General features: G+C 34.5%; 1 protein-coding gene and 1 long non-coding RNA gene across 53 annotated transcripts in view; one reads left to right on the top strand and one right to left on the bottom strand.

The window, feature by feature from the left end:
• Window positions 1-14,290: 14,290 nt before the first annotated feature.
• LOC141386117 (uncharacterized) lies at window positions 14,291-18,434 on the bottom strand. Of its 2 annotated transcripts, none has more exons than XR_012407160.1 (2): window positions 17,928-18,434; window positions 14,291-14,675 (listed from the first exon to the last, which is right to left on the bottom strand). It is a non-coding gene; the product is annotated as an uncharacterized lncRNA (long non-coding RNA). The 2 variants fall into 2 exon arrangements; XR_012407161.1 differs by having other exon boundaries at window positions 14,291-14,633; window positions 17,928-18,348.
• The window catches only part of lmo7b (LIM domain 7b), an 87,004-nt gene continuing 78,211 nt past the window's right edge, over window positions 18,061-26,853 (top strand). For 50 of the 51 annotated variants that reach the window (XM_073945372.1, XM_073945370.1, XM_073945371.1 and 47 more), the window contains exons 1-2: window positions 18,061-18,383; window positions 21,075-21,160. In XM_073945372.1, coding sequence (XP_073801473.1) covers window positions 21,092-21,160 — 69 coding nt within the window. In that variant the 5' untranslated portion in view covers window positions 18,061-18,383; window positions 21,075-21,091. 51 annotated transcript variants of the gene reach the window in all.

The raw sequence follows: 26,853 nt of genomic DNA, 5'->3' as shown, positions 1-26,853 counted from the left end.
GTATTAGTTGAGCTTTCCATGCACTTTTAATTAATGCAGTGATGGAAGGATGGCAGAATTTTTAGTTTTTTTGTAGGCCACCCTGCAAAATTGCTGACTTTTGGGTTATAACAGAAAAATAACCCAAATGAACATAACTTTTATTAAATTTGTAGCCTACAATCAATAAAATAAAAGATTAAAATTAAACTATAAACAAACTCCATCATGGTCAGGTGACTTTAAAGAGATTCAAACCAAACAAACAAAAACGAAAACAGTTGGTTTTCTTCAGTATGTTTTCCTTTGTGTTCAACAGAAGGAATAAACTTAAAACAAGTGGAGGATGAGAAAATGATGACAGAATTTAAATTTTTGGCTGAACTGTCCCTTTAAATTTTGGGTTATAATGAAGATATAATGTTATCAACCAATGTCAATCAAACAAGATTATAAAAGCATGTTAGTGTGTACAAGTGCATCTACCGTCTGACCAGCAAGCATCTGAAGTGGCTCAATCGAGAGAAATTAACCATAATTTACTGGCTTATCATTTATTGTATTCTCAGACTGATAACTATAACATTAAATATATAAGCATCTGTAAGATGCCAATTTAATTGGCAATGTATTGTTCTTCATTAACATTTTACCAACTTTCAGGTTTTGAAATTGATTCATTTGATCCAGTTATAACATAGTATTTTTATAAATATGATGCATAAATATGTACCAAATTAAGTCAAACCAACCACAAGACATTCACAAGAGCCTCACCATTTCAAATCACATAAAATAATAGGTTTAAGTGAAAGAAAGTTTAGATGTTAATGTAACAATAATAACAATTATTTTCAGTGACCCTTCTGATCCATGATTACAAAACTATTTTAACTTATTTATTCACAAATACAACTGGTTCTTGTGTTCAACTTATTTATGTGACCAAAAAAATAAAATAAAAACTAGGAACTGAGATTTAAGATTCAAAAGTATGTTTTACAAATGTGACCTTCATGAATTTGTACACAAATCTTCTCAAGCTATATGAAGGCTTTGTGTTAGAAACAAGTCACTATTTCACATGTAATTTTAACATGTTTGCACATGTGAAGTTCATTTGAAGTTCACATGAAGCTTACTTGAGTGATTTATCTGAAGCCATGTGATGGCTTGTATGTAAAACCAAACCTAATTTTGTAATTGTTAAAAGTCTTGAACGTCATATCTTTCCAGTGACCAATTTGATCCGGTCCCCCAAAATATTTGGATTGATTAATTCAAGAATCACATTAATGGGTCCCAAATTCAACTCACAGCCTTGACAGCAGCAATGAACAGTCCACTTTAGAGAAACATTATAAAAATTATTAAAAAATTAATTGGCAATTAGTGAGTAGTAAAAATAAGTAAAAATAAATAAAAATGCTAAGCAATTTTCAGGTTTTAAGACTCAATTCTGCAGCACTTAATACAAACATAGCTTTTAAGCTTCCATAGACTGTTTCTGTGATTAATATGATTCAGTGCTATATTAAGATTTTTAAAAGGGCACCTATGATAAAAATCAACTTTTGTAAACTGTTTGAACAGTACTGTGTGTTGGTATAGTGTGTCCACTGTCATATTGGAGTGATATAAACCCAGATATAACATTAAAATAGGACCCAAATCCCAGTGATTTTGAGGCCCACCGCAACGTGACATAGGAGTGCGGTTTTCCCCACCCACCAAATTAATTTAAAGGTGCCATGTCTCCGTAATAACATGTATACACATGTCTACATAATTGTTTGTGCAAAGAAACTGGGATTAACACATGTTACAACTCTCTGTATTCAGCTGCACCTCAATAATTAATTTTATACGTTTAAAGTGGTTAAAACAGAGCATGTTTGTAATAAAGAGATTAAAATCGCTATGTAATTTTTAATCACCATGGCCACATGATGTCAGTAAACGCGCTTATGAGTGTGTGTGTGTGTGTGTACTGCAAATGGCATTTGTGTGCGACTCATCATTTCAGAAAGGCTTGAAAAAACGCCACCACAAATACATGAAATAAGCTTACTTGGTATTTTTAACTAATGATCTTATTTCAGTTTCATCCATGTCTGTCTATCACTAACGGCTGTTTATCTGATATAATGCATGAGAAGCAGACAAACATGTGGGAACAGAGGGCGGGGAGAAGCAGCTTATTTGGATTTAAAGCTAAATGTTAAAAAAACAGCTATTGTTCTCAGACACTAAAATGGGCAGATTCAATGTTATATAATAAATAATCTGATGGGTATTTTGAGCTGAAACTCAAACATTCTAGAGACACCAAATGCTCATCTTACATCTTGTAAAAGGGGTATAATAGACCTTTTTCACAGCGGAATTGAACACCGGAAGCGCCCTTCGAAGCAGTGTATCGATATTTCCGGGTTCGCTAGGAGTCGCAGAGACATGACGGCCTCGGGACAGCTGATGACTTTCTCGGGGTCAACTTTGCCATAATTTGGACAGGAAGATGTTGTTCGGTGAATGTGTAAACTGCCTTAATAAAACAGCATTTAAAAGATGATACCGATTTGCAGAATTTGTGCAGAAAACGTGTCTTACACGCAGCATTTGCAACATCAGGTTCCAGTAAGGTGCACAGCCAACAGCATAAAATCTGCTCATTCAAGCCATTCGTAAACTAGATTAACCTGGCTATTTAACATCCAGCAGGATAAATAAAATACAAATATACAAAATGTAATATAACATATGTAATAATGAAATACATTGTGGAGTTCACACATTTTAAAGTGGGTCGGGCTTTCTTGTTTAGAGAGTTGTTTAGAGAGTATATTTCAGTCATCAATACCTTAAAATCTGGTTTCATATTAGTACATTTACATTTATGAATGTACAATTTTGTTAACAACATAAGCAAATTCAATAAATAAAACTATTTTCCTCTAGATTAGGATAATCAAGTAAAGCCCAAATGTACATTTATCCATGATGAAAGAGGTTTTGAACACGAAAGAATTGTTATTAATACATTTTGCAACTTACCCCATAAGCTGACTATGTACAATGCCAAAATAGGTGTAAAACTGTCTCCTCATATTCGTTACAAAAATACAATTTACATTAATCCCACTTTTAAATTTTTGCAAACAATGTTTTGCTGGATAAAACCTTTGGATGAGTTTATAGGATATTTCTTTAATTCTACTTCTAACATTATATTTTTGTGGTAACAGCCACACTTTTCTTCAATTCACCCTTTAATAAAGACAACCAATAAAATTGAATATAAGGTACAGTAATGATTTCTTTTTGGAAAAGAGTATGAATAGCTCTATCATTACTCTTGCTATTTAGTAAAACAAAATTTGCCGACATAAGATTTAGTAATATCAAAAGACGATGCATCAGAAGGATGGTCTTATTAATACCTCTAAATAACATAAATGAATAACATGTCTCTGCAGGAATTGAACCAATAACAGTTGAAAACTTGCTGGGGTATTGAGATTTTGTAATAAGAAAGGACTTCATTGTAAGAAAAGTATACCATCTTTATTATATAACTGACTAAACAAATAATTTTGCTGTCAAACCAATTAAAAAAAGAGATTTGCATTTGTATAAACTGTCTATTCCAAAATAACAACAATGTAGGCATAAATCATGCTTATTGATTAATGACCATGATGAGCACTTGTTTGTGGAAGGCAGATAGCTTAACTGGAGTTTTGTCTATATTAGAATTACTCATCAAAATAAACCATAGACCACCAGTCTTTAATGAAACATGATAATCTCCGCTTTGAAGTGCATACAGCATACGAGCGTACTCCCACATATAACTTGAAACGGCATTCAACCCCTCTAATATTGTCATCCATGCTTTTCCCTGTCCTTCGTCTTTCGGGAGATCGTGGTCATTAAAGTAAGAGTGTCGTTTTTGAGTTGGAGCAGCTGGGAACGCGGCAATCACAGCGATGAGATGACCCTGCCATTCTTTCTTGCTCCGTCTCATTGAAACCGGATGTTGTGGTACACTGCTTCGCTTACCGAAACCAGGAAGTGTGAAAAAGGCCTATAGGTGCCCTTTAAACACATATGATGGCTTTGGTAGAGAAACCAAATGTAATTTAGTAATTCTTTACCATTGAATTATAAGGTTCTATATGACATTTTTGTTGTGTTATTGACATATTCTAATTAAATGACGACTTTTTTACATTATGGGATATATATATATTTTTTTTATAGGTTGTTTACATTTTAAGACTTTTTATTTAGAAAAACAATTGTTACACACATACTGTTTGCTATGGAATAAAAACTTTGAAGCTCAATATCTCAAAATAAGAACGCAGATAGAACCTTATAATTCCAAGATGACGAATTGACAGAGACGCACAAACCAGTAATTTCTTTTATTAGTAAACTATAAGGTCCATTCCCCAAATTTAGTATAATTAAATAATTTATGAATCACACTATAACAGCTGTTTCCAACCACCTATTTTTATGCACACTGAAGAATATTGCTTATCCCTTTTGTGCTGTTAGGGATGTTTTCATCCACTCTGAGGTGATTTTGTGTCTTAATTTCACCATAACTTTTTCTATTTCAGCTAGCAGAATGCTTTTAGTGACAAATCTTATTTTGACACATATTTTGAGAAAATGCTTGAAATTATTAAAAAAAAAATACAATACACTGTGCAAATATACTACCTTTTTGTTATGTTAGGGATGAAACATCCACTGCTGTAAAAATGCAAGAGATAAATATTTTTTTCTAATTTTTTTTGTTTTTTTGCATGAATCTGTTTATCAACCTCAGTACTGATCAAAACTACTAAATGTCTTAAAAAATTACAGGATTTTAACTCTTTTAATTCTAAATTCATAAATTGTGTCACTGATTTGGTAAATTTTTTTCATTTTTCATATTTTCAACATAAATGTCCTTTTGGACTGCTTTCTTTTTTAACCTTTTATCGCAGTCTTGGACGTGAAACAACAATGGCTTTGATGCATTGTTTTTGATTTTCTTTTTTTTTTTCTCCCTAATTTACTGTTGGTGGCTGTTTTTGCTGCATTGACTGCCATTATGACCACATTTTTTATTACAAACACATGACACCATATAATCATGCACTTTTGATTATTGGTGGTTTTCCCTGTTGGGAAGAGGTAAAATATGTAAATTTTACTGTTGATCATTAGTTGGCACCATTAATCCTGTTAGGCCTGTGCAAAAAAGCTTAGTTTCTGGATTTTATATAGAGTATAACAGCTAATTAAAGTGTGTAAATGCGTTAGTGTGTGAGAATGACCCTTACACACTTACCTTGATGTGCCTGAGAAAATTAAAATACTGTATGCATCTCAGCTCTCAGAATGGAGTAAACAAAAACAAAGACTGTGGCTGCATCCGGAACCGCCTACTACTGAGTAAGTACTGCATTTGAATTTAAACTTATGCTCGGCCATTAGAAAAGTATGTTCTATACAGTATGAATGTGAAAAGTATGAATAGAATTCAGAATTACCGTATTTTCCGCACTATAAGGCGCACCTAAAAGCCTTAAATTTTGTTATAAAACGGCCATGCGCCTAATAATCCGGTGCGCTTTATGTGTGCACGGAGTTCAAAAATCTGCCTAATCTGGACAGTTAGAAGACCAACTTAAATGAATTCGGAGCTTGCTGTCATTCCGGGAGGACTAACAAAAGAACTTCAACCGCTGGATATTGGTGTAGACGGCGTTTAAAGTGAAGTTGCGAGCTGCGTGGGAGCAATGGATGACAGACGGCGAACACACTTTTACTAAGACTGGTAAGCATGCCGGGCGAGTTACGCCACCATATGTGAATGGATTGTGGATGCCTGGGCTAGGGTGTCTGCTTTAACTTTTGTCCGAGCTTTCGCAAAAGCCGGAACAGCCACCCGGCAATGAGACTGACTCCGACAATGATGAGAGAGAACCCGGCGTGTTTGATGACGAAACTGCCCAGCTGTTCAATTCAGACACAGAAGATGAGGACTTTGATGGATTTTTGGGAGAAGACTGATTGAAAAAAATAATAATGTGAGTGTATTGTTAAATAGTACAATAAAGTTCAACTAAACTATGTTAACTGTTTTGCTTCCATTACCTTTTTTGCAGACAGTGTATTTTAGCGTGCGCCTTATAATACGGTGCGCCTTATGTATGGGTCAAGTACAGAAATAGACCCCGTAATTGAGACTGCGTCTTATAATCCGGTGCGCTTTATAGTGCGGAAAATACGGTACTACATCCACCATTTTGTCATGGTCACGTGACCTACAGTACCTGCGTCAGTTGCGTCACTTCACTCCCATTCAAGAATTCTCTCATGGGGTATCATGGGATATTGCAGCGTGCATGGGATGCGCACTCCAGAATCTCGCCGGGAGTAGAAAGTCATCCGGATACTTATCGCATACTGATTTTCGAATTCTATGAATTGGGACATACTAATGGGCTTGCATACTGACTTTAGCGTACTATATAGTATGAAAGTATGCGATTTTGGATGCAGCGCGTATATTTAGGCACCATCAAATGTGGTTATAATGGGAGTCAATAAGGCAAAAACAGCCACCAAAAATAGCCTAAATTAGAAAAAAAAAATCTAACAATGCATCAAAGGCAATGATGTTACAAATCGTTTATATATCCAAGACTGTGATAAAATGTAAAAGAAAATCCAATCCACTATTACTTTTTAAATTGAAAATACGTAATTTTGTGTGTTTTTTCACCAAAGCAGTGACATAATTTATGAACTTAGCAATTAAAGAGTTAAAGTTCAAATTTTCCAAAAAAATTTAGTATTTTGGAGACGCAGTGGCGCGGTAGGTAGTGCTGTCGCCTTACAGCAAGGAGATCGCTGGGCCGCTGGTTCGAACCTCGGCTTGGTCAGTTGGCGTTTCTGTGTGGAGTTTGCATGTTCTCCCTGCGTTTGCGTGGGTTTCCTCCGGGTGCTCCGGTTTCCCCCATAGTCCAAAGACATGCGGTACAGGTGAATTGGGTAGGCTAAATTGTCCGTAGCGTATGAGTGTGTGTTGATGTTTCCCAGGGATGGGTTGCGGCTGGAAGGGCATCTGCTGCATAAAAACGTGCTGGTTAGGTTGGCAGTTCATTCTGCTGTGGCGACCCCAGATTAATAAAGGGACTAAGCTGAAAAGAAAATGAATAAATGAATTTAGTAGTTTTCTGCAAAAAAAAAATAAATAAAAAATAAAATCCGATGCATTTTCACAGCAGTTTAATTCAGTGTTTTTTTATTTTATTCCCAACATAACAAAATGGTAGTACAATTGAACAGTGCACAAGGGTTAAAAAGCTTTAATGAAAGTGTCAAGGTGTGCGTACATTTTGAAAATGCACAAACAAAATGTATATGTGCACAACTGTGTAGGATAAATGTGTTATCCAATAAGAAAAAATGTGCACAAACGACAATTTAATAATAAATTCCAGCATGTGCATCGAGAAACCATGTGACTTTGTTTTAACAGATCATGCGATAACCAAAATTGGCCCAATGATGGGTGATCAAAATGGTTTGGTATTGTTACCTCCCAGAAATGCCAAGTTCATTGTAGCTTTGTCTACTGAGGCACAAGTCATTTATTATTTAAGGAAAAAAGGCCACATCAAATTCAGTTGTTCATTTTGATATTTGGTGTCAGTTTATAAGGAAATGCAAAATATTTGTTCTCTTTTACTCATTGGATAGAAATGGTGCTTTATTCCTGAATATTATATGTGATATTTCAGTTTTGCGTATAAGTCTACAGTAAATCACATCTTTGGAGGAAAACATAGACTTATTTAGTGTAACTTCACTAATTAAGTCTTGTATAGGGAAACGTTATTGAACACCTTATTTTGGTTTACCATTTTCAGTGGACAATTCACATGTTCTACTTTTATAATAAAGCTTAAACTAAAAGCACCACTTTCAGTAAAAATAAGTCATTTAGGTTTGTAATGATCAGAGAAAGAGTAATTTATGTTTTTTTTTTAAACCTTACACTGAACTCTTGACTTGAGCTGCAGTTCTGCTTCATTAGCATACTGACTCATTGTTCCATTGGGCCCTCATTATATGCATTGACCATTCACCAACTGACAACAGCGAAGCGTCAATGACTCATATGCACTCTGACATGCAGCCCATGCTATACAATTCCTCAACTCAACCACTGACATCTCTGCAGAACTGCTCTCGCGACGCTATGATGAGCAGACCGCCGACTGCCTTCTGCTTCACCACAACCTGAATGCTTCTGCCTCACTGGACTCAACCTAGTCCCATCAAAGTCCCTCACTGACTGTGTAGAGAATCACAAGGGCAAGATTTCAAACGTTATCAAGTGTTTTTCTTCTAAGAGGTATTGGAAGTTGATCGGTTGGCATGTATGTGAACTCTTTTCCATCTGACACATCAGTTTGTTCGCACCCCCTGACACCACGAGGCATCACCATAGCAACCTCTCACTCTGTCACCCTCCTTTGGTCTTGCTGGTAACACACATTTTCACACATACACACACACACACACACACACACACACACACACAAACACACACACACACACACACACACACACACACACACACACACACACACACACACACACACACACACACACACACACACACACACACACACACACACACACACACACACACACACACACACACACACACACACACACACACACACACACACACACACACACACACACACACACACACACACACACACACACACAACACAATGACCTTACCACATCTACAGTACAATGTTCAATAGAGATTTAAAGTTATTGCACTGAAAGCTGATGGCCAGGACAAGCTAATTAGCTGTGCTTGCTAATACTGCACAAGTATCACCATATTTCTGTTTCAAAACCTACTGTATGTGGTCTGACTTATTGCCAACAACAATTAACCCATTGTAAAAGTGTATAATATGATTTGCGTTTAAAAAATAAGTTGAATACCAATCTTTAAACTACAGCAACTTTTGATTTAAATACAATAAAGTTAATAATTTTTTGTGGAGTATACAGATTAAACAGGGTGTAACTGTCTGTTAGCACCATATATAAAGCCAACTTAGTTATACACAATGTTGGATTTAAGGTTAAAGTATATTAGGGTTTTTATAGTATGCTTTAAAAAGTGCATGTGTAAGGGAATCAAAAGATTTGAGCAACTATTGTTTTAAAAGAGTATAAAAGACATTTTTATCAATCATAAGAGAAAGCTTCGAAGAGGACTAGCGTGTGCACTGGAACAGGGTGAATCTTTGAAGTGCGCATGTGCCAATAAGCACCTGGCTTCATGCATGTTATCAGACATGGTTGCATAAACAGTTTAGCATGTTTCTAACTTAAATTTAATTCTTACCTAATCCCAGGGCTGTTTAGATCAAAGCCGCACCATATTGGTGTTTCATAACATCACATTTTTACAAGGTCATTAGCCCAACGCTCAACCCCCAACCTGGAGGACCAGGACATAGACTATGAACAATTTAGCTTAACCAATTCCCCTATAGCGCATGTCTTTGGACTTGTGGGGAAAACCAGAGCACCTGGAAACTTCACACATAAATGCGAACTGACAAACTCAAACTAGGGCCCTTCTTGCTGTTAGGTGACAGCGCTACCCACTGCACCACTGCTAAGTCTAAAAAAACAAGTAGTTAACTAGTTGAGATTTTTTTTTTCTCTGCCTTTACCCAGCGCGCACATGACCGTTGAAAGTATTGCACACCAGTCACGCACATTCACATGTTATTTAAAATGAAACCATTCAGATGGCGCTCCGTGGTGTGGCAGAATATGAACAGTGTCCTGAGTCGCGGCTGGGCGCCGATGTGCGTACAGTAATAGTTTAGAACTCTAAAATGCTTGGCGCTGCGTGGCCCTGCGTGACACGATGCGGGCCATCGCCAAGCTGTGCATCTGGTGTGCGACCTCCTTATGCATATTTGCCATCTATGTCTCTCAAACACAAAATTGCTTGATGGGCAGCCAATGAATATTTACTATTGATCACTACTGTGTGTCCCTGACAAGATGTGCAAGAAAATTGCAGCTTTTATTAATTGAGTTTGCAAGTTTATTTTCTTTAATAGCCCAGCTCTAGTACTTAAAACATTTTTAAGCAGTTTATTTACATTTTTGAAATGCATAACGAGAACTTGTTCTATGGTCGGAAATTGAACTCTACAGATTAACAAAGTGACTTTTGTTGACATTTTTATTAGTCTAAATGTCTTATATATTATTTTTTTGTTATTATACAGGAAAAATGTCTTACAGGGAATAGGCATGGGACGATAACCTTTTCTTTAATACTGTTCCTAGGGTGTGTGTAAGATTTTTTTATTTACGTTTATTTTTTCATTTTTTTAGGACAACAGTATCTCTAGCTAAAAATATCTCCAAAGATGCCGTTTTAAATTGTAAAGAAATCAGTGGTTTTCCCAGAGATGGGTTGCAGCTTGAAGGGCATCCGCTGCGTAAAAGTTTGCTGGATAAGTTGGCGGTTGATTCCGCGGTGGCGACCCCGAATTAATAAAGGGACTAAGCCGACATAAAAATGAATGAATGAATGAAGAAATCAGTGGTTTTGAAACTGATGAAGACAGAAGTCAATGATTCGTTTGAATTATTTAGCCTGACATTTAGCCTCAAAAAATCTTGAAATGTTTCTCAAAATAAATTAGTTGTGTTCAAAGAAAAGAGTTTTAGTTTTTTACCCAGACATTTAAAAAGAAAATATTTTTGAGCAGTAATCACAATACTGTCAAACCATGAAATTTTTATCTAAGGTTATCATACCATCAGAATCTTAAACAAGCCCATGCCTTATAGGGAAAAGTGTTGACTAAAGTGAATAAGGGACAGTTTTATTCTTACCTTACCTTACTTAATGGCAAATTCAGTTTACAACTGAAAGTTAAATCTAAAGAATCATTTTAAAATAGTTTTTTAGTGTATCAATTAGCATTTTTGACATTCTGTAAAGAAAACATACCAAAACAAGGTATTCACTATGTTGTATTATGTTAATGCAAGGTGGAAACAGGACCTGCAGTAAATCTTCATTCAAGCAACATTATCCATTTTTAAAGGGCAATAAACGTACCTTTTTTGTTAGTTTGACTCAAACAGTTTTGACCTTGTCATCAAATATTTGCTGAACCTTGTAATGGGTGTGGACCTGGACGGTAGTAGTGGTTTTAAGATGTGTGTTAACAAGAATGAAATGTGCCCTTGGCTGGACTAACACATCTGGCTGCTCACCATCCTTTCCTCATCACTCCCTCTTCTCACATGTCTGCTGGCCAGTAGATCAGGACAAAGCTGCAGTGTTCAGGGAACTGCACTGCTGTTCCTAGCCAGAACAGCTGGGCAGCTCCAGGTAAAATAGACCACCAGTCAGTGGGCAGGGACAAAAGAAGTGAAAACACACACATGCACACACCACCCTAAGGTTTGACTGCAGATATATGAGGCATTTCAGGGGGTGGACTTCAACAAAATCAGGACTTCAACCAAGGTTTGAATCTATTATGTAGCTGAAAACAATATAAATGATCCTTTAAAGAAAACAAAAGAGAAAAAAAAGAAGAAGATGTCAACCTTGTAAATTGCAGTGCTGGCTCTGATTAGATGTTTGTTTAACAGAAAAAAGGTCTCTCACGCTAACATGCACTGCCAAACCAACATTCACTACAATTCGGTTCTGGTAGACTTTTTGTAAAAATATATTTGTTTACTCAGCATAAGTAAGTGTAAGGATTTGAGCTGGAGAAACATCACCTCTAATATGATGCGGTCGACCTCATTGCTACTCCAAACTGTAAACAAATTTTCTTTGCATGTTTCTAGTTTAGCTCATTCCATCCAGTGGCTTTAGAAACCCCAAAATTACAATCCAAAACACACATTTCAGGATCAGGATGGGATATATTTCTTTGCCAGTGGATGCGCAGAAGATCTACTTTAGCTTGCTAAGAATGCTAGTGTGTTTACGTAAACTCTGATCTGCCGGTTCTGCTCAAATCACTTAAAAACTACAATTTGGAATTGATGAGGAGGACAATAACACTCATCGCAACCTGTGAGACTTCCATGGTTCCTTTAAAAATGTAAAAAGTAATGATAGCTGGATTCTTGATAAATTAACTCATTTTCTCCTAATTTGTAATGTGAAATGGCTTATTTGCGTATCTCTCTCTCTGTTAACAGTAGATTTGTTATTTTATTTTACTTAATTTTATTTTATTATTATTATATAATTTTTTGGCAATAATAATTAATTAATTGTAAAAAAATATATATTAATTTTCCTTTTAAATCTTTTTGATGAGCCCTGCCCATCAGTGACTAATCTCTAATCTTTATAAATCTCTCCTTTATTAGCATAGGATGTTAGTATTATTATTTTTTAAATCTGACACTATGCGGACACAGGCAATTGTAGCTCGTTTTAATTTAAAGCGACAGTCACCAAAATGACACAATTAGGATCAAAGCCTAAAATAGGCAGTTTCAAAGAGTTAAAACATTATTTGTGGGGTATTTTGGAGAGGGGTCTGGATGCAGTTGCAATGTGAGCTGCATCTAATGCTTTTTAATGTGCACACCTAACCTCACATTTAACCCTACCCCTCACAGTTATGTCATTGAGTGCATTAAGTCTGACTTTGCAAGTTTAAGACTTGCAGTTTCTTCTCGCACAATCAAGGCTGCATTCAGATACTATTGGTATTTTGAGCTGTAACTTCACATAAACACTCTATAAACATCAGAGAATTATTTTACATCTTGTAAAATGGACATAATAGTTCCCCTTTAAATATTGATCATGAAAATCCCCATGCACTTCTGTATATTCATATGTTCTACAAACTTATTGATTATTTTTGATTGTGTTTAAAATGTCAACAATGCTGAATATACAGAAATGGGACAGGGCCTCAGTTGAGTATTACTTTCCTCCCTTTAAATAAATACTTTTAAATTATATATTTTCTCATTGAAAATCATTTATGGTATTGCAGTATTTAATCAGGCGTGTGGGGGGTGTTGGGTGTGGGGGGTGGATGAGTCAGTGTGCGTAGGTTTTTTTTTTTTTTGGGGTGGGTAGCACGTTCGCCTCACAACAAGAAGGTCGCTGGTTCAAGCACCAGCTGGGTCAGTTGGCATTTCTGTGTGGAGTTTGCATGTTTTTCCCGTGTTCGTGTGTGTTTTCTCCAGGTGCTCAGTTTTCCCTTACAAGTCCAAAGACATGCGGTATAGGTGAATTGGGTAAGCTAAAATTGTCCGTAGTGTACAATTTTACAATTTTTTTGTACGAAACTGTGTGTGAATGGGTGTGTTTGAATGTTTCCCAGTGATGGGTTGCAGCCGGAAGGGCTGAAAAGAAAATGAATGAATAAGCTCATTTGTCCTATTTTGACTGCTAAACCATCATAAATAGTGAAAGTAACCCATCAAAAAGGATTTAAGACAAAGCAGAATCCTCTGTTGGATGTTGCTTTGGTGTAACTTCAGCTAATTAGTTTTGGCCAATGCTAACACATATTTTTCATGAGTCCAGCATCCAGCTCTGCAAGAAAACACAATCTGATGTAAGATATGTCATTATTCGCTGTATTGAATTTTTTTAAATAAAGAATACATTTTACAAGTAACTTTTATTCTAAATCTTGGACCTTGTTGTTTTTGAAACAAAATATGAAAAATAAAAAGGTGTAAAGCACCAAAAGAGACCATATTTTAATTAATTTGAATACTAATTTGAGTATTGTTATTCATGAATTCTCAAATATACTTTTTTTTAACAAGAGAGGCTAGAAAATTGTGAAGCTCTACATTATATTATTATTATTATTATTATTATTATTATGCTATATTTTTTTTTATTTAAACAGCCAAAAGATTTGCCTAATGACAATTTGAAATTCAATGAAATTTGACTATGATGACCATCTGACAAGCTAACTCAGCTAAAAAATAGTGCTTAAAATGTCACTAAAATGCAATATTTAACCCTCATAATTAAATAGGAAATGAAGCATATAACTGCAAAAAGGTCCACTTTTTGAGAAAAAAACCCCACCTCTATCACCAGGCTGGCTACGGCCCTGCATTTAGATAGAGTGTGTTATATAATAATATATTACACTGAAAAAAAAATCCTGAAAAACAAGATTAAGTAAATTTATTTTCACGAGAGCACACTTCAGGTAATTTTGATTTATTTAAAGTACAACCCATTTATTAGTCAGCAAAGTCCATTTAAATAGATCTGAGCATTTTGCATTTCCTCATCACTGAAGCAAAACCCTCAAAGCTTACAAATTAACAGCAAAGGACACCACTCACCAACATCCTGTGCAAACATGCTTTGAAACCTAAACTGCTGTCTTTAGGCTCATCAGATGACAACAATAGTGTGATAAAGTGTTAGTTTGTCTCACAGCAGACTAGTCACACAGGAAACCAGTGGGCAGACAGACTTGTACATTGCTCCAGCTTTGGTTAGGACTTCCTGTCGCTGGATGAAGCACTTCCTGTTTTAGTTCCAGCTGTTGAAAGCATCTCTGTGTTAGTTACTGTCTTGTCGACTGCTGAAAAATAGAGCAATTGCACTTTCACTACATTTGGGTTATATTTTCTTCAATATTCCTTAAAGATTGTGTTCAAATAACAGAAAATATATAAATATGTGGGTCTTTGATGTCCCGTTTTGGTTTTATTAAATGAAAATGTACAAAATTAATTTTATCTACATGGAAAGCTAAATAAATACAAGTAAATTGTCTACTTGAATGTTTCAAATAACCAAAATATCAAATATATTTTATATTAAATAAAATGTTACAATATGGATGAAAGAATGTTACAGTCATTCAGACCCACTTGTAAATAAAATTGTGATCAAAATACATTTAAATTATATAAATATGCTATAAAATGCTTAGAAACTTGTTGCTGACAAGTGTGTTAAATAGTTTCAATAATATAATAGCAATATAAAACAAACAAACAAAAATAAATAAATAAAATGAGATACCTGTTTTACACAGTGTAAAGTGGTACTTGGTTTAGAAAGCTTTTTTCATCCTTCACCAGTATCTTATATATAGTGCCAATATAGTGGAATATAGTGCCAGACTTTAGTACATTCTGTAGTTTGACAGGCATCATTATGAACTGATTATTCGAACTCACAGACAGACAGACAGACAGACAGACAGACAGACAGACAGTGTATGCCATATATATATATATATATATATATATATATATATATATATATATATATATATATATATATATATATATATATATATATATATATTAGCCCCCCTGAATTATTAGCACCCTAGTTTATTTTTTCCCTAATTTATGTTTAAAAGAGGGAAGATTGTTTTAACAGATTTCTAAGCATAACAGTTTTACTAACTCATTTCTAATAACTGATTTATTTTATCTTTGTCATGGTGACAGTAAATAATATTTGACTAGATATTTTTCAAGACTCTTCTATACAGCTTAAAGTGACATTTAAATGCCTAACTAGGTTAATTAGGTTGACTAGGCAGGATAGGGTAATTAGGCAAGCTATTGTGTAATGATGGTTTGTTCTGTAAACTATCGAAAAAAAAAAAAATCTTAAAGGGGCTGAAAACTGTTTAAAAAATTAAAAACTGTTTTTATTCTAGCCAAAATAAAACAAATAGGACTTTCTCCAGAAGAAAAAATACAATCAGACATACTGTGAAAATTTCCTGGGGGGGCTATTAATTCTGACTTCAAATGTCAGAATTAATATCAATTATATATATATATATATATATATATATATATATATATATATATATATATATATATATATATATATATATATATATATATATATATATATATATATATATTAATATATTTTCACCTGACAATTTGAATATCTCTATTTAGAAAGATTTCATTAATATAGATTGACTGGGATGATCAAGTAATTGTCAATGCAGTGCATCAGCATAAATTATAAGAAATAATAAATTACATGCAAAAATAAATAAATAAACACTGCTTTATGGTTTTCTGGAGAGTCGAACACTATTCAAGTACAGAAGTTGAACAATCAACTGTAAAATAACATAATCATCGTTGCATGAATATTTAAAAAATAATAATAGTTGCACTTAGCATATAATCCTGCCCTGATTCATTCATTCATTTTCTTTCCGGCTTAGTCCCTTTATTAATATGGGGTCGCCACAGTTGAATGAACCGCCAACTATTACAGTTGAAGTCAGAATTATTAGCCCCCTTTTAATTTTTTTTATTTCCCAAATGATGTTTAACAGAGCAAGGAAACTTTCACAGTATGTCAGATAATATTTTTGCTTCTGGTCAAAGTCTTATTTGTTTTATTTCAGCTAGAACAAAAGCAGTTTTAATTTTTTTAAAAGCCATTTTAAGGTCAAAATGATTAGCCCCTTTAAGCTATGTATTTTTTTCTCGATAGTCTACAGAACAAACCATCATTACACAATAACTTCCCAAATAACCCTAACCTGCCTAGTTAACCTAATTAACCTAGTTAAGCATTTAAATGTCACTTTAAGCTGTACAGAAGAGTCTTGAAAAATATCTAGTCAAATATTATTTACTGTCATCATGGCAAGTTATTAGAAATGAGTTATTAAAACTACTATGTTTAGAAATGTGATAAAAATTTCTCTTTCTGTTAAACAGAAATTGGGGAAAAAAATCAAACGGGGGTTAATAATTCAGTAATTCAGGGGGGCTAATATTTCTGACTTCAACTGTATATGTATATATATATATATATATATATATATATATATATATATATATATATATATATATATATATATATATATATATATATATATATATAAATATATATATATATTCTAATGGGAAAAAAATGCAAATCATACAAATTTTAGTATTGCATAATACAATGAAATCACCTAAAAATTAATAATAGCAAAAATGTACATTGCATACTTCATTCATTTCCTTTACTGTCAAGAAGCCAAGTGTGCATGCAAAATGAAGCGAGTCAGAGCAGAGGGTTAATAGCTACTGCGCAGCAAAGCTAACTTCTGTTGTCTGATTGTTTTGTTTGATGATATTGCGGTTGTTGTCTGATAGCTTTATGCACCAGACCCATCTGTGAAAAGCACTAGCCTGACCAAACCACAGTCAATATTCAAACTTAACAGGTAGCCTATGCTAATGCTCTTTTTTCCTCAGCTAGGCTATGCTAATCATGAAACAGCATTTTAATTAAAATTATATCTAAAACTCATTATGATTTTATTATAATAGCAATGTATTGCATGTTTGGCTTAGTCATTTTTGGTCCCCTTAACATCACAGCACAAAAGAAAATTCTTTCTGAGAGTTTAAGAAAAAATATTAGCCAAATACCCTTAACTGGGTTAGCAAAATTATCACACAATATTACAATAAAAATAGGCATATAGGCTTAATATTTTAGTTAGGGTATGGTTAAGTTTTTTTTTTTTTTTTAATAATAAAAATAAACATGTATTACCCACTCTCTAGTACAAAACTTGTACGAGTTTCTTTTTGTTAACCATAAAACATGTTTTGATGAATGCTGGTACCCAACAAAAAAGCAAAAAGAGGATGGTCCACACTGACTTCCATTGCAGGTTAAAGGAAGAAAAACAATAGCTTACCAATATTTCTCAAAATATGTTAGTTTTTGTTCTTCAGAAAGAAACTCATGTAGACTTGGTCCAAGTGTAGAAAATGATAACATAATTTTCATTTTTGGGTGAACTAACGACAGATATGACTAGTGAAAAATGTCTTACCTGACTTGGACAGTTAACAAACAGCAACGTTTTTGAAGTGATTATTTGTCTCCATCTGCTGGTCAATGTGGCTAAAGCCCGCGAATCCTCTCCGACACTTTTTATATAGCAGCAGGGGGCGTGGCATATATTTAAACAATTCATCATCATCTTCTCTACCTATGCACTTGTCTCTGCAAACGCAGCAGCTGTTCTCCGCGTTTTCCGTTTGTCTCATCACTGAACATGGATGTTTCAGTTCCTGCTTACGAGTAGTTTGGTGAAAGGTGGCGGCTGATTTGAGGAATCCTGCAAGGTGTTCATGCTGTGCATTTGAAAAGGAGTGTTTGCAAAAGTTGAAGAAAGTTTGAGACGCGCACTGGTAGCGGGAAACACCTTGCGCTTTCGACTCGAGACATCTGGGAAGTGAAGTAGCCGCGGGAAGCAAATACACGTAATTGAAAGAAGGGCTTGCAGGTAAGTTTAGAGTTGTTGCATTTGTGTTTTCTTGTGTGGTGGCACAGGTGTGCGGGGTTCTGAATCACCATCTTTTAAGGTGGCAAACATGAAGGTGATGGAAGTTCCTGTTAACCTTTTCATATTGAGGTAAAGTTGGTTCTATATTCACACAATTTCCCACCGAATGCCATGGTAAAAATGTCAAATTATCACTGAACGTTTATGCGAATATAAAACCACCTTTTCTTTAATCCTGTTTATTACAGTGGACGTCACTTTATGCTAAACAAGATAAAATTATATGTGCAACCGTTGTTATTTGAAATGAATATAAAGGGGTCCCATTACTAAATCATAATGTCTGGATTTTTTCCTTAATGTAAAAAAAGGTGTACTTTACTACAGCAATACAGCTAGGTGTGCTGTACAAACATTAGTAAATCATTGTGGTTATTTTTTCTACGCTTTTTTTTTAAACATGTTCATAATGTTGTGACAAATCTTTTTTTTTTTTTTGTCGGCCAGCAGTGGAATGCTAAAGCAATACATGCTGTCACCTGTCAATCTGATGAATTTTATTTAGTATTATTATTTTTAAATGTATAAAAAAGCTTTTTTGATAAAGGTGGTCTAGAGCTACAGTGCTTTTATATTTATTTGTTTAAAGTAAAAAACAACAACAACTGGTTGTTTCTATGCTTCACAAGCAGTGTCCTTTGTAATAAACTTTAAACTTGAATAACAATCCATGGCCATTATTTATTTTCATATATGAAGTATAATACTAATTTTAACATTTGGGTTGAGCAATATATCGTTTAAGCATCCATATTGCAAAGTGTGAATCTCCAATAGTCACATCACAGGATATGCAATGTGGAGTCAGGATTTAGTTGCATATGTTGGTATTTTTTTGGAGGAATGTCGATATACAATACGGCATTTTGCCATAGATGGTTACTTGAGAGTCAAAGCCTTTTTTAAAAACTTTAAAATTTTTTGAGCAAAATATAATTCAAACACAGGAGTTTTCCTCTCTGTTATTATCATCATTAGAATAATCATTCTTATATTGTGTTTTGTTGAAAGAGTAGCTAACAGCGAGATATTAAAATAGAAAAAGGAAATGTTTGGTGGACAAATGCATACGTTTTATTTGACTATTTTTAAGTTTTAATAATCGTTTAAACCACTAACCGTTTGTACACTAGGCACACACACAAATCAAATCACGTCTTCCAATTAAGGGGCTAAAGTAAATAAATCAATTAAACAGAATAAATAAATAAATACAATGATTAGAATCTAATCTGAATTGAAGTCAATATGCAATAACAGACCAGAACGCAGAGCTAAATGTGATATAAAGTAAACGTAGAGAATGTCCTGTAATGAATACTAAACTTATAACCAGTGAATATGTGGTGGTTTCACTTTCAAAATGTGGTATAAATTCATCCCATTTGAGGTTTTTAATTAACACATTCAGGTGCTTGTCAATTTGACAAGACTTCTATGTTTGTTTTTGCTGTCAATTGCGGAAGAGAGGGGAGTTGGATTTGTCCGGGGAGTCAAATTTCGATACAATATTGGCACTGCATGTCCCTCCATGACGTGATGGGTCGTTCTTGAACTATTCGTTCAAATTGAACAAATCTTTTGTATGACTCCGGGAGTAAATTTGTACATGCGCTCATTTGTGCAAGTGAAGCTCGCGTGGTACCTTAGAGTCTGTTTCTCGCAGAATGCGCACGTGTGGCCTCAAACCATATTGATATGAAAGATATTGGATAACCCCGCATCGAGTTGGGGAGTCATATCGATATATCCCCAGAACTCGATATACCGTCCAGCCCTAGTGGGTTTTAAGGCTTGTGACTGTGTACGCATTTTGTGTTCGCGAGTTTAAAGCACTTGGCAACAAAGAATATTAATTTAATTATTTGTATAATTAAGACTATAGAACTTTGTTATACATTTGATTACTTTATTTCTGTTGCAGAATATTGTTAGACTTAAAAATTTATATTGTTGCTTTACTTTAGTTATCTGTTCTGGTAATTAGTTATTATATTTTTGGCAAAATCACAAAATCATTCCAATCAATATAAAAGTGTTATTTATTTCTAAATAGAGCTGTTCAAGATATTTGGTGAAATATCGCAATAAAAATATCGCAATGTAAGTTTCTTTTTTTTTACCTATATCGTACAGCCCTAATTAACATTTATTCATTCATTTTCTTTTCAGCTTTTATTAATCAGGAGTTGCCACAGTGGTATGAACCACATCCAGCAAATGTTTTACACAGGGGATGACCTTCCAGCCACAACCCAACACTCGAAAACACCTATACACTCTTATATTCACTAAGGCCAATTTAGTTTATTCAATTCACCTATACCTGCATGTCTTCGGACTCTGGGGGAAACCGGAGCACCCGGAAGCACGGGAAGCATGGGAAGAACATGCGAACTCCACACAGAAACACCAACTGGCTCGAACCAGTGACCCTCTTGCTGTGAGGCGATTGTGCTCTTCACTGCACCACCGTGCTGCCCCTAATAAAAAAAAAATATATATATAATAATTAAATATAATTTAATGTTAATTGTATTAGCAATTTAGTCATATATTTGTGTTTAGGTATTAAAATGTATATCTAAATGGATTCATGCTCATATTTTTTTTCTTTTGAACTGTTCTCAGGTGTGATTGGAGTGGCGATGGAGTGGCGTCAGCAGTCTTCATTCAGCTGTGAGCTTGCATTCCAGGAGGCTCAAAGGTGGATTGAGGTAATGACAAATTTTTTAAATTACCCAACTGATATTGTGGTTACCCAACTGATTCATACATGTTTCAGAATGCACAGAGCACACAGTACAGAATAGCGATGTGCATGAGTGTCGGTGCTCTTAGGAAATTATCTTTTTTTCTTTTTCCCTAATGCCATTTAGGGGACCAAATATATGGAAACATTCTTGATAATATTCAGTGCTGAATGTTTTAGCAGCTTAAGATAACCTGGACTGTTTGAGGTTGCCCTCAGTTATCATTTCTAAAGCATTTGCATAAGTAGTTAAATATGATTAGCTCCATAAAATACTAGATATCATGCTTCTTGTTTGAATAATGATGTAATATTTAGTTTGTTTTTGTCAAGGTGGCTTTGTTACATTCAGCTTGTAGTTCATCTTGCAGCAAGATGCTACTTTGTGTGCAGATTTTTATTAGAAAGTAATGTGATTAATGTATTTTGGAAACATTTGAGCTGCTTAATGTTTTTGTGGAAGCCATGACACATTTAGATTTTTTTTTTTTTTCAACACTAGAAATTGTAATAGAACGTTGCAAAAATAAATAAATAATTATTGAATGATAACGTACTGTACTGTATGTTATAAAAGATCTAGTGGTAGTCTAGTCGTATATGTTTAGCCTTGCATGGCAAACATTTTCTACTTTTCAACAGACTGCACTGAAGATCTAACCACAGTTTCCTGAAGAGATGTCACTCTTTTCCTCAGCCACCTAGAAAGGTGCTACTTTTTTGCTTGCATGCTGTTGCATGTGTAGCCATGTTTGTGTAGCCATATTTAATAACTCTTATCTATTATCATTGTTAATAGCCACGTAATGCATTGTATGAGTTAAAATAATAGTAAAATTGTATACACTTGCATATTAGAACAATAGGTAAAGATTATTAAGTTTCCGACTGTAATTATTATAAAAATGTATTTGGAATAGTAATACATTGCTACACAGGTAAAAGACCTCTCAAAATTTGCAGCTCCATGTAAAGAAATGATTAACAAAATCTACAGTATCATTTTTATTGCACATTTGTTGTTTAAGATAATAAAAACATTTTTAAAAAGCAATATGTATAAAATAAAGATTCAATTTGAATGTATTGAATTTTCTAATTACACTATTATAATTATTTTTTAAGGAAACCACTGCTTTATATCTTCAAATATTTATGTATAAACTATATTACATAAATATGAGAACATTAAAGGGTAGCTAAATCTGCAACATGACTCATCACAATGTCCTTTTCTGCAATATCTGAACATATGTTCTGTGCATAATTGTTCACAGATATCTAGTCCTTAAACACAAAAAAAGAATAAAACTACTATTGCACTGTTGTCTACCCGATATTTTTAACCACATTATTACTTTCTAATGTTGGCTTCATCTTTTTCCCCTTTTTAGCTTTCTGATCAACTTAAGTCAGATTTATTAGTGTAGTGAATAATCTGATTTCATTAATTGTCTCAGGGGATTTTTCATTCAGTAGGTGTAATATTCATTGATATTAATTATTTAAATTCTTATATTCATTCAATGACAATCCTACCTGCCCATTCTAGTGTGTTGGTTTAAAGGGCCATGAAACCCCTCGTTTCAGCAGGATGTTTTCACACCTCTAGTTTGGAAAAAGTTATGAAAGTGGGGGTGTCTAGTTTTGTTTGGGTGGGAGTGTCGGGGGAGGAAAAATGGACAGGGTTTGAATAAAATGAGCAGGGTTTGAATAAAAATGGGAGTTGCCATTTGGGCACGTGCTTCTGACCGAGTACAAACAAACACACACGGAGGGGAGACGGTGTGTTTAATGACGGTGGAATGTTTGATACCGCACGTCGTATAAGAGAAAAAAAAGCCTCTGCATTTCTCTGTAACTCAGATGCACTCAGGAGGTCAGAAAGCCGTGTGTGTAGACTATCCTGTCACAAAATGCGGCGAAAATTCAACACGACGGTCGACAAAAGTTTGCTTAGTGTTCACTTGTTTACACGCAGAGAGCACCATTTACAGATCTTTCAATATTGTAGTGATATTAACGTACTGTAAACTAAGTAACTTAGAAATCATTTTGACTAAGGTCTGTCTGTAAACACTGAAAGAGTACAGCTGACTATACGAACTATAACTTTGCCATCTGAATGAACAAAGAAAGGGCGCTGATCGCACACACTTACCGAATCTGTAGACAGGATAATCACCACATACTGGAGCTGCATCTTTTTTAAAGGAGACGAGCAGCAAATCCGGATCTCACCATAGATGAGAAATGCTCTCGAGTAAAAAATGTTCCAAACAAACGCATTTCTGCCACGCCTCGCACTGTTTCAGGTACAGTCTAAGAAAGCTAGCATGCATATTAATGAAGTTGCAGCGCATTCATAATAGAGTGCTGATGGTTTGAACCAAGCCATACTCATGAATGAATGCAACGCACTCAGAGACATAATACGGGACGCCTTGGTACAGATGTACAGTGCACACGCTGGAATACACGCTATTATCTCATGGCTGTGGTGCAGCTTCAAAAATTAGTTTCAAACCGGAAGTACGAATTTGCGAAATAACGCAAAAACAATCAATTTTCACTTTTTAGTGAGATATACGTGTCCTAATAGTGTTTTTAGCAGTGTGGGACACGTATACGACTGTCAACAGCTCAAAAAATGAGTTTTGGTGTTTCGTGACCCTAATGACTGGTGCTAGGTAACGTTTTGGGGCCTGGCTCTTCACTGCAGCAAACTGGATTAGACTGGACTGCTGCTAAAGAGCAACTGTACAAAAAAAAAAGAAAAATTGATACATAAATCATAGTGTGCAGACATTGTTTTGCACTGCTCCTAGCTAGCTTAATGTTAATTTACCGGCTGTTTCATCGTCTTCATGTGTTGTTGTACTCTCGCTGCTACTGGCTTTAACAAAATAATGTACTCCGCTTAGTACATTTGCCCTCATCAGTTTCTAGAGCTTTTATAATGAATAAAATAAGTTAGGTAATAGAAGAAAAAAAATAGATAAGTGAATAAACGTACACCTGCTGTGAGTGTAGGCAGACACTGGCCCCGAATTCACCTGGTCCTGCTGATTAGCCAATCCGGGCCTGCATTTGATAGACATACTGCGAGTGATGTCTTGGCTTCCGAATTAGTTTTGTTATATTTAAACAAGGTACACTAAGTAGATAAAGCATTTGTTTTAACAGCACTAACGAATTGTGCTGTTTTTGAGCATTTTGAGCAAGATGGGGTGGAGAGTGACGTCACATCACACTATCAAGCATTACTGTTTAATATCTCACACACCAAACCTGCTAAATGTGGCACAAATGAATGTCATAGTTTTGGTGATTTATTTGCTTTTATGGCGTTCCAACTTTGAGGTTTTAGTAAAGGTGAAAAAAATAAACTCATTGCCTTTTATAAGTGACAAGTTGACTTGACTTGAAACAAAAAAGTGAGTAAACTTTGTAAATTGGAACTATTACAACGTTACTTGCTACTATTACTTTAAGAGCACCTATTTTACCCCTTTTTCAAGATTTAAGATGAGTCTTTTGTATCTCCAGAATGTGTCTGTATGTAAGGTATCAGCGCAAAACATGGATATCCATTATGTTAATGTACAAAATAAACCAGATTTAACGTCCACAAACCGGGATTAAAGCATCTTCTTTTATAATTGTACTGACATGCGGCTGTGGTGATAAAGACGATAAAATCGCCTGTTGATTATGAACATGCACTGTTTTCAAAACATTTTAAACTTGTAAAACTCATTCTTGATCACATTTGATGATGATTGATCACAACAAGCCGAACAAGTCTTTTAATCCAGGTTGCTTTGCTTATGTCATGACTTGTTAATATGATTATATGCGTTACTACGGAGACATGTTAACACGCGGGTGTCAATCAATTGCAAATATTGTGTCTTAATGGGAAAAAGGACTGCAGTCTAAATGGAGAGAGAATGCAAAATGATGCTAAGTAGTATGCTACTTTTAAAGGTTAGGAACCGCTTATTTACAGTCTAGATAACTAGACCATACACGCACCTATGATATCGAAAATTAACTTAAAATAAATAAAGTAGTGTAATATTTTACAATACAGAGACAAAAATATTGGAATACTGTAAACAATTACTTTCAAAATATGGAACCTAAATATATATAATGTACTATATTTTAGAAAGTAATTTGCAAATGCAACCTATGTACAGCATATCAATAAGTAGATGGCTGTAAGTAGCTGCCAATCATCAACAATAAATAGCGTGATTATTAGATACTACATGTGTTGCTGTTTTTTTGTAAATGTTGAGCAGCAATAATAATCATGTGGAAGTTACTGCTTTTTGCCTTGGCCTGACTTCTAACTTTTTACATGCAGTACAACAAGGCAGAGGACAGTAACTTCAAAACAGGGGTAAAAGGTCAAGTTTAAGGCCAAGATTTTTTTATGGTGATAAATGTCATTATTAAAACATGTCTGACAATTTTCCAATGTCCTATCTATAACTAATTAGTACAATAGTCAGGAAGTGTGAAACACTTTTATGAAGCCGAATTTACATTTTGAAAAAAAACATTTTTACCGATCATAAGACACAATTACATAGGAAAAACAATTTTACTAAAGACGAAACAAATCTACATTTTAGAAAAAAAATAAAATAAGACGCAAAACACTAACCAGTTCTGAAACTAATTTTTATTGACAGATTCGTTACGAAAAAAGGGAATGTACCACACATTGGAAGTGATGCGGTTAAAGGTGTTGTTGTTGTTGATTGTGAGCGTGGCAAATTCGTGCTGTGGAGTACATGGCGTAAATTAAGTTTATGGTGATCAAACATTGAGTGCGGTCGTAGTATATTTTGCCCATTTGTGGCAAAACACATGAGCAGCTGAACATTGTTTTGCTTTACATGTGGTCTGTGTTTTGTAGTTTCTAAAGGACGAGGACCAGAAGAAAACACCAGACATGCTGTATCAATATGTTGAATTTTTTTTAACGAAGGCCACTCACACAATGTAATCGTAAGTCTACATGGTATAAACATCTGCTTGAGGACTCTTAAAAGTAAATTAAACGAAGCTGGTGTTATGGTTTAACTGGTGTCCGTGTTAACTGGTGCCCCTTTCCAGTTTAACCAATTCACGTTTGGAGATTGGCAGATTCGTCACTTTTTCACAGCACAAAACATGCCTATACTAAATAAATATTCTTTTTACTTGCTGTCACTGTCATTGTAAACATTATTGATTTTAATATTTGTGAGGTAGAACAGTATATAACCAAAATTTATGTAAAAAAAAAAATCAATTCATATGTCATCAATGGGATTCCAACCCAAGTGAAAGTTCGGCACGATTATCAATCGACCTATCTAACTGAGCTTTTCAAGACTACACGTTGAATTCGGTTTTAATATCTTTATTATTCAACATATGTCGTGCTTTGGTTGTGGACTCATGTTAAGTTGTTTCCATGAACTCACGTTTCCATGTTTCTACATACTCTTATGCTGATATTTTCTCAGAATAGCTCTAAATGACAAAACGTTTTATCGCAGTTGTTTTTTTTTTATCTCAGTTTTTATATTTGTAGACTCGTGTTAATCCGTGTCTACAAAGTCACACACAAGCTGATATTTTCTGATGTGTGTTACC

The sequence above is a fragment of the Danio rerio genome, chromosome 1, assembly GCF_049306965.1.
Source record: "Danio rerio strain Tuebingen ecotype United States chromosome 1, GRCz12tu, whole genome shotgun sequence".
Classification (NCBI taxonomy): domain Eukaryota; kingdom Metazoa; phylum Chordata; class Actinopteri; order Cypriniformes; family Danionidae; genus Danio; species Danio rerio.
This window is presented reverse-complemented; position numbering and strand designations above follow the sequence as displayed.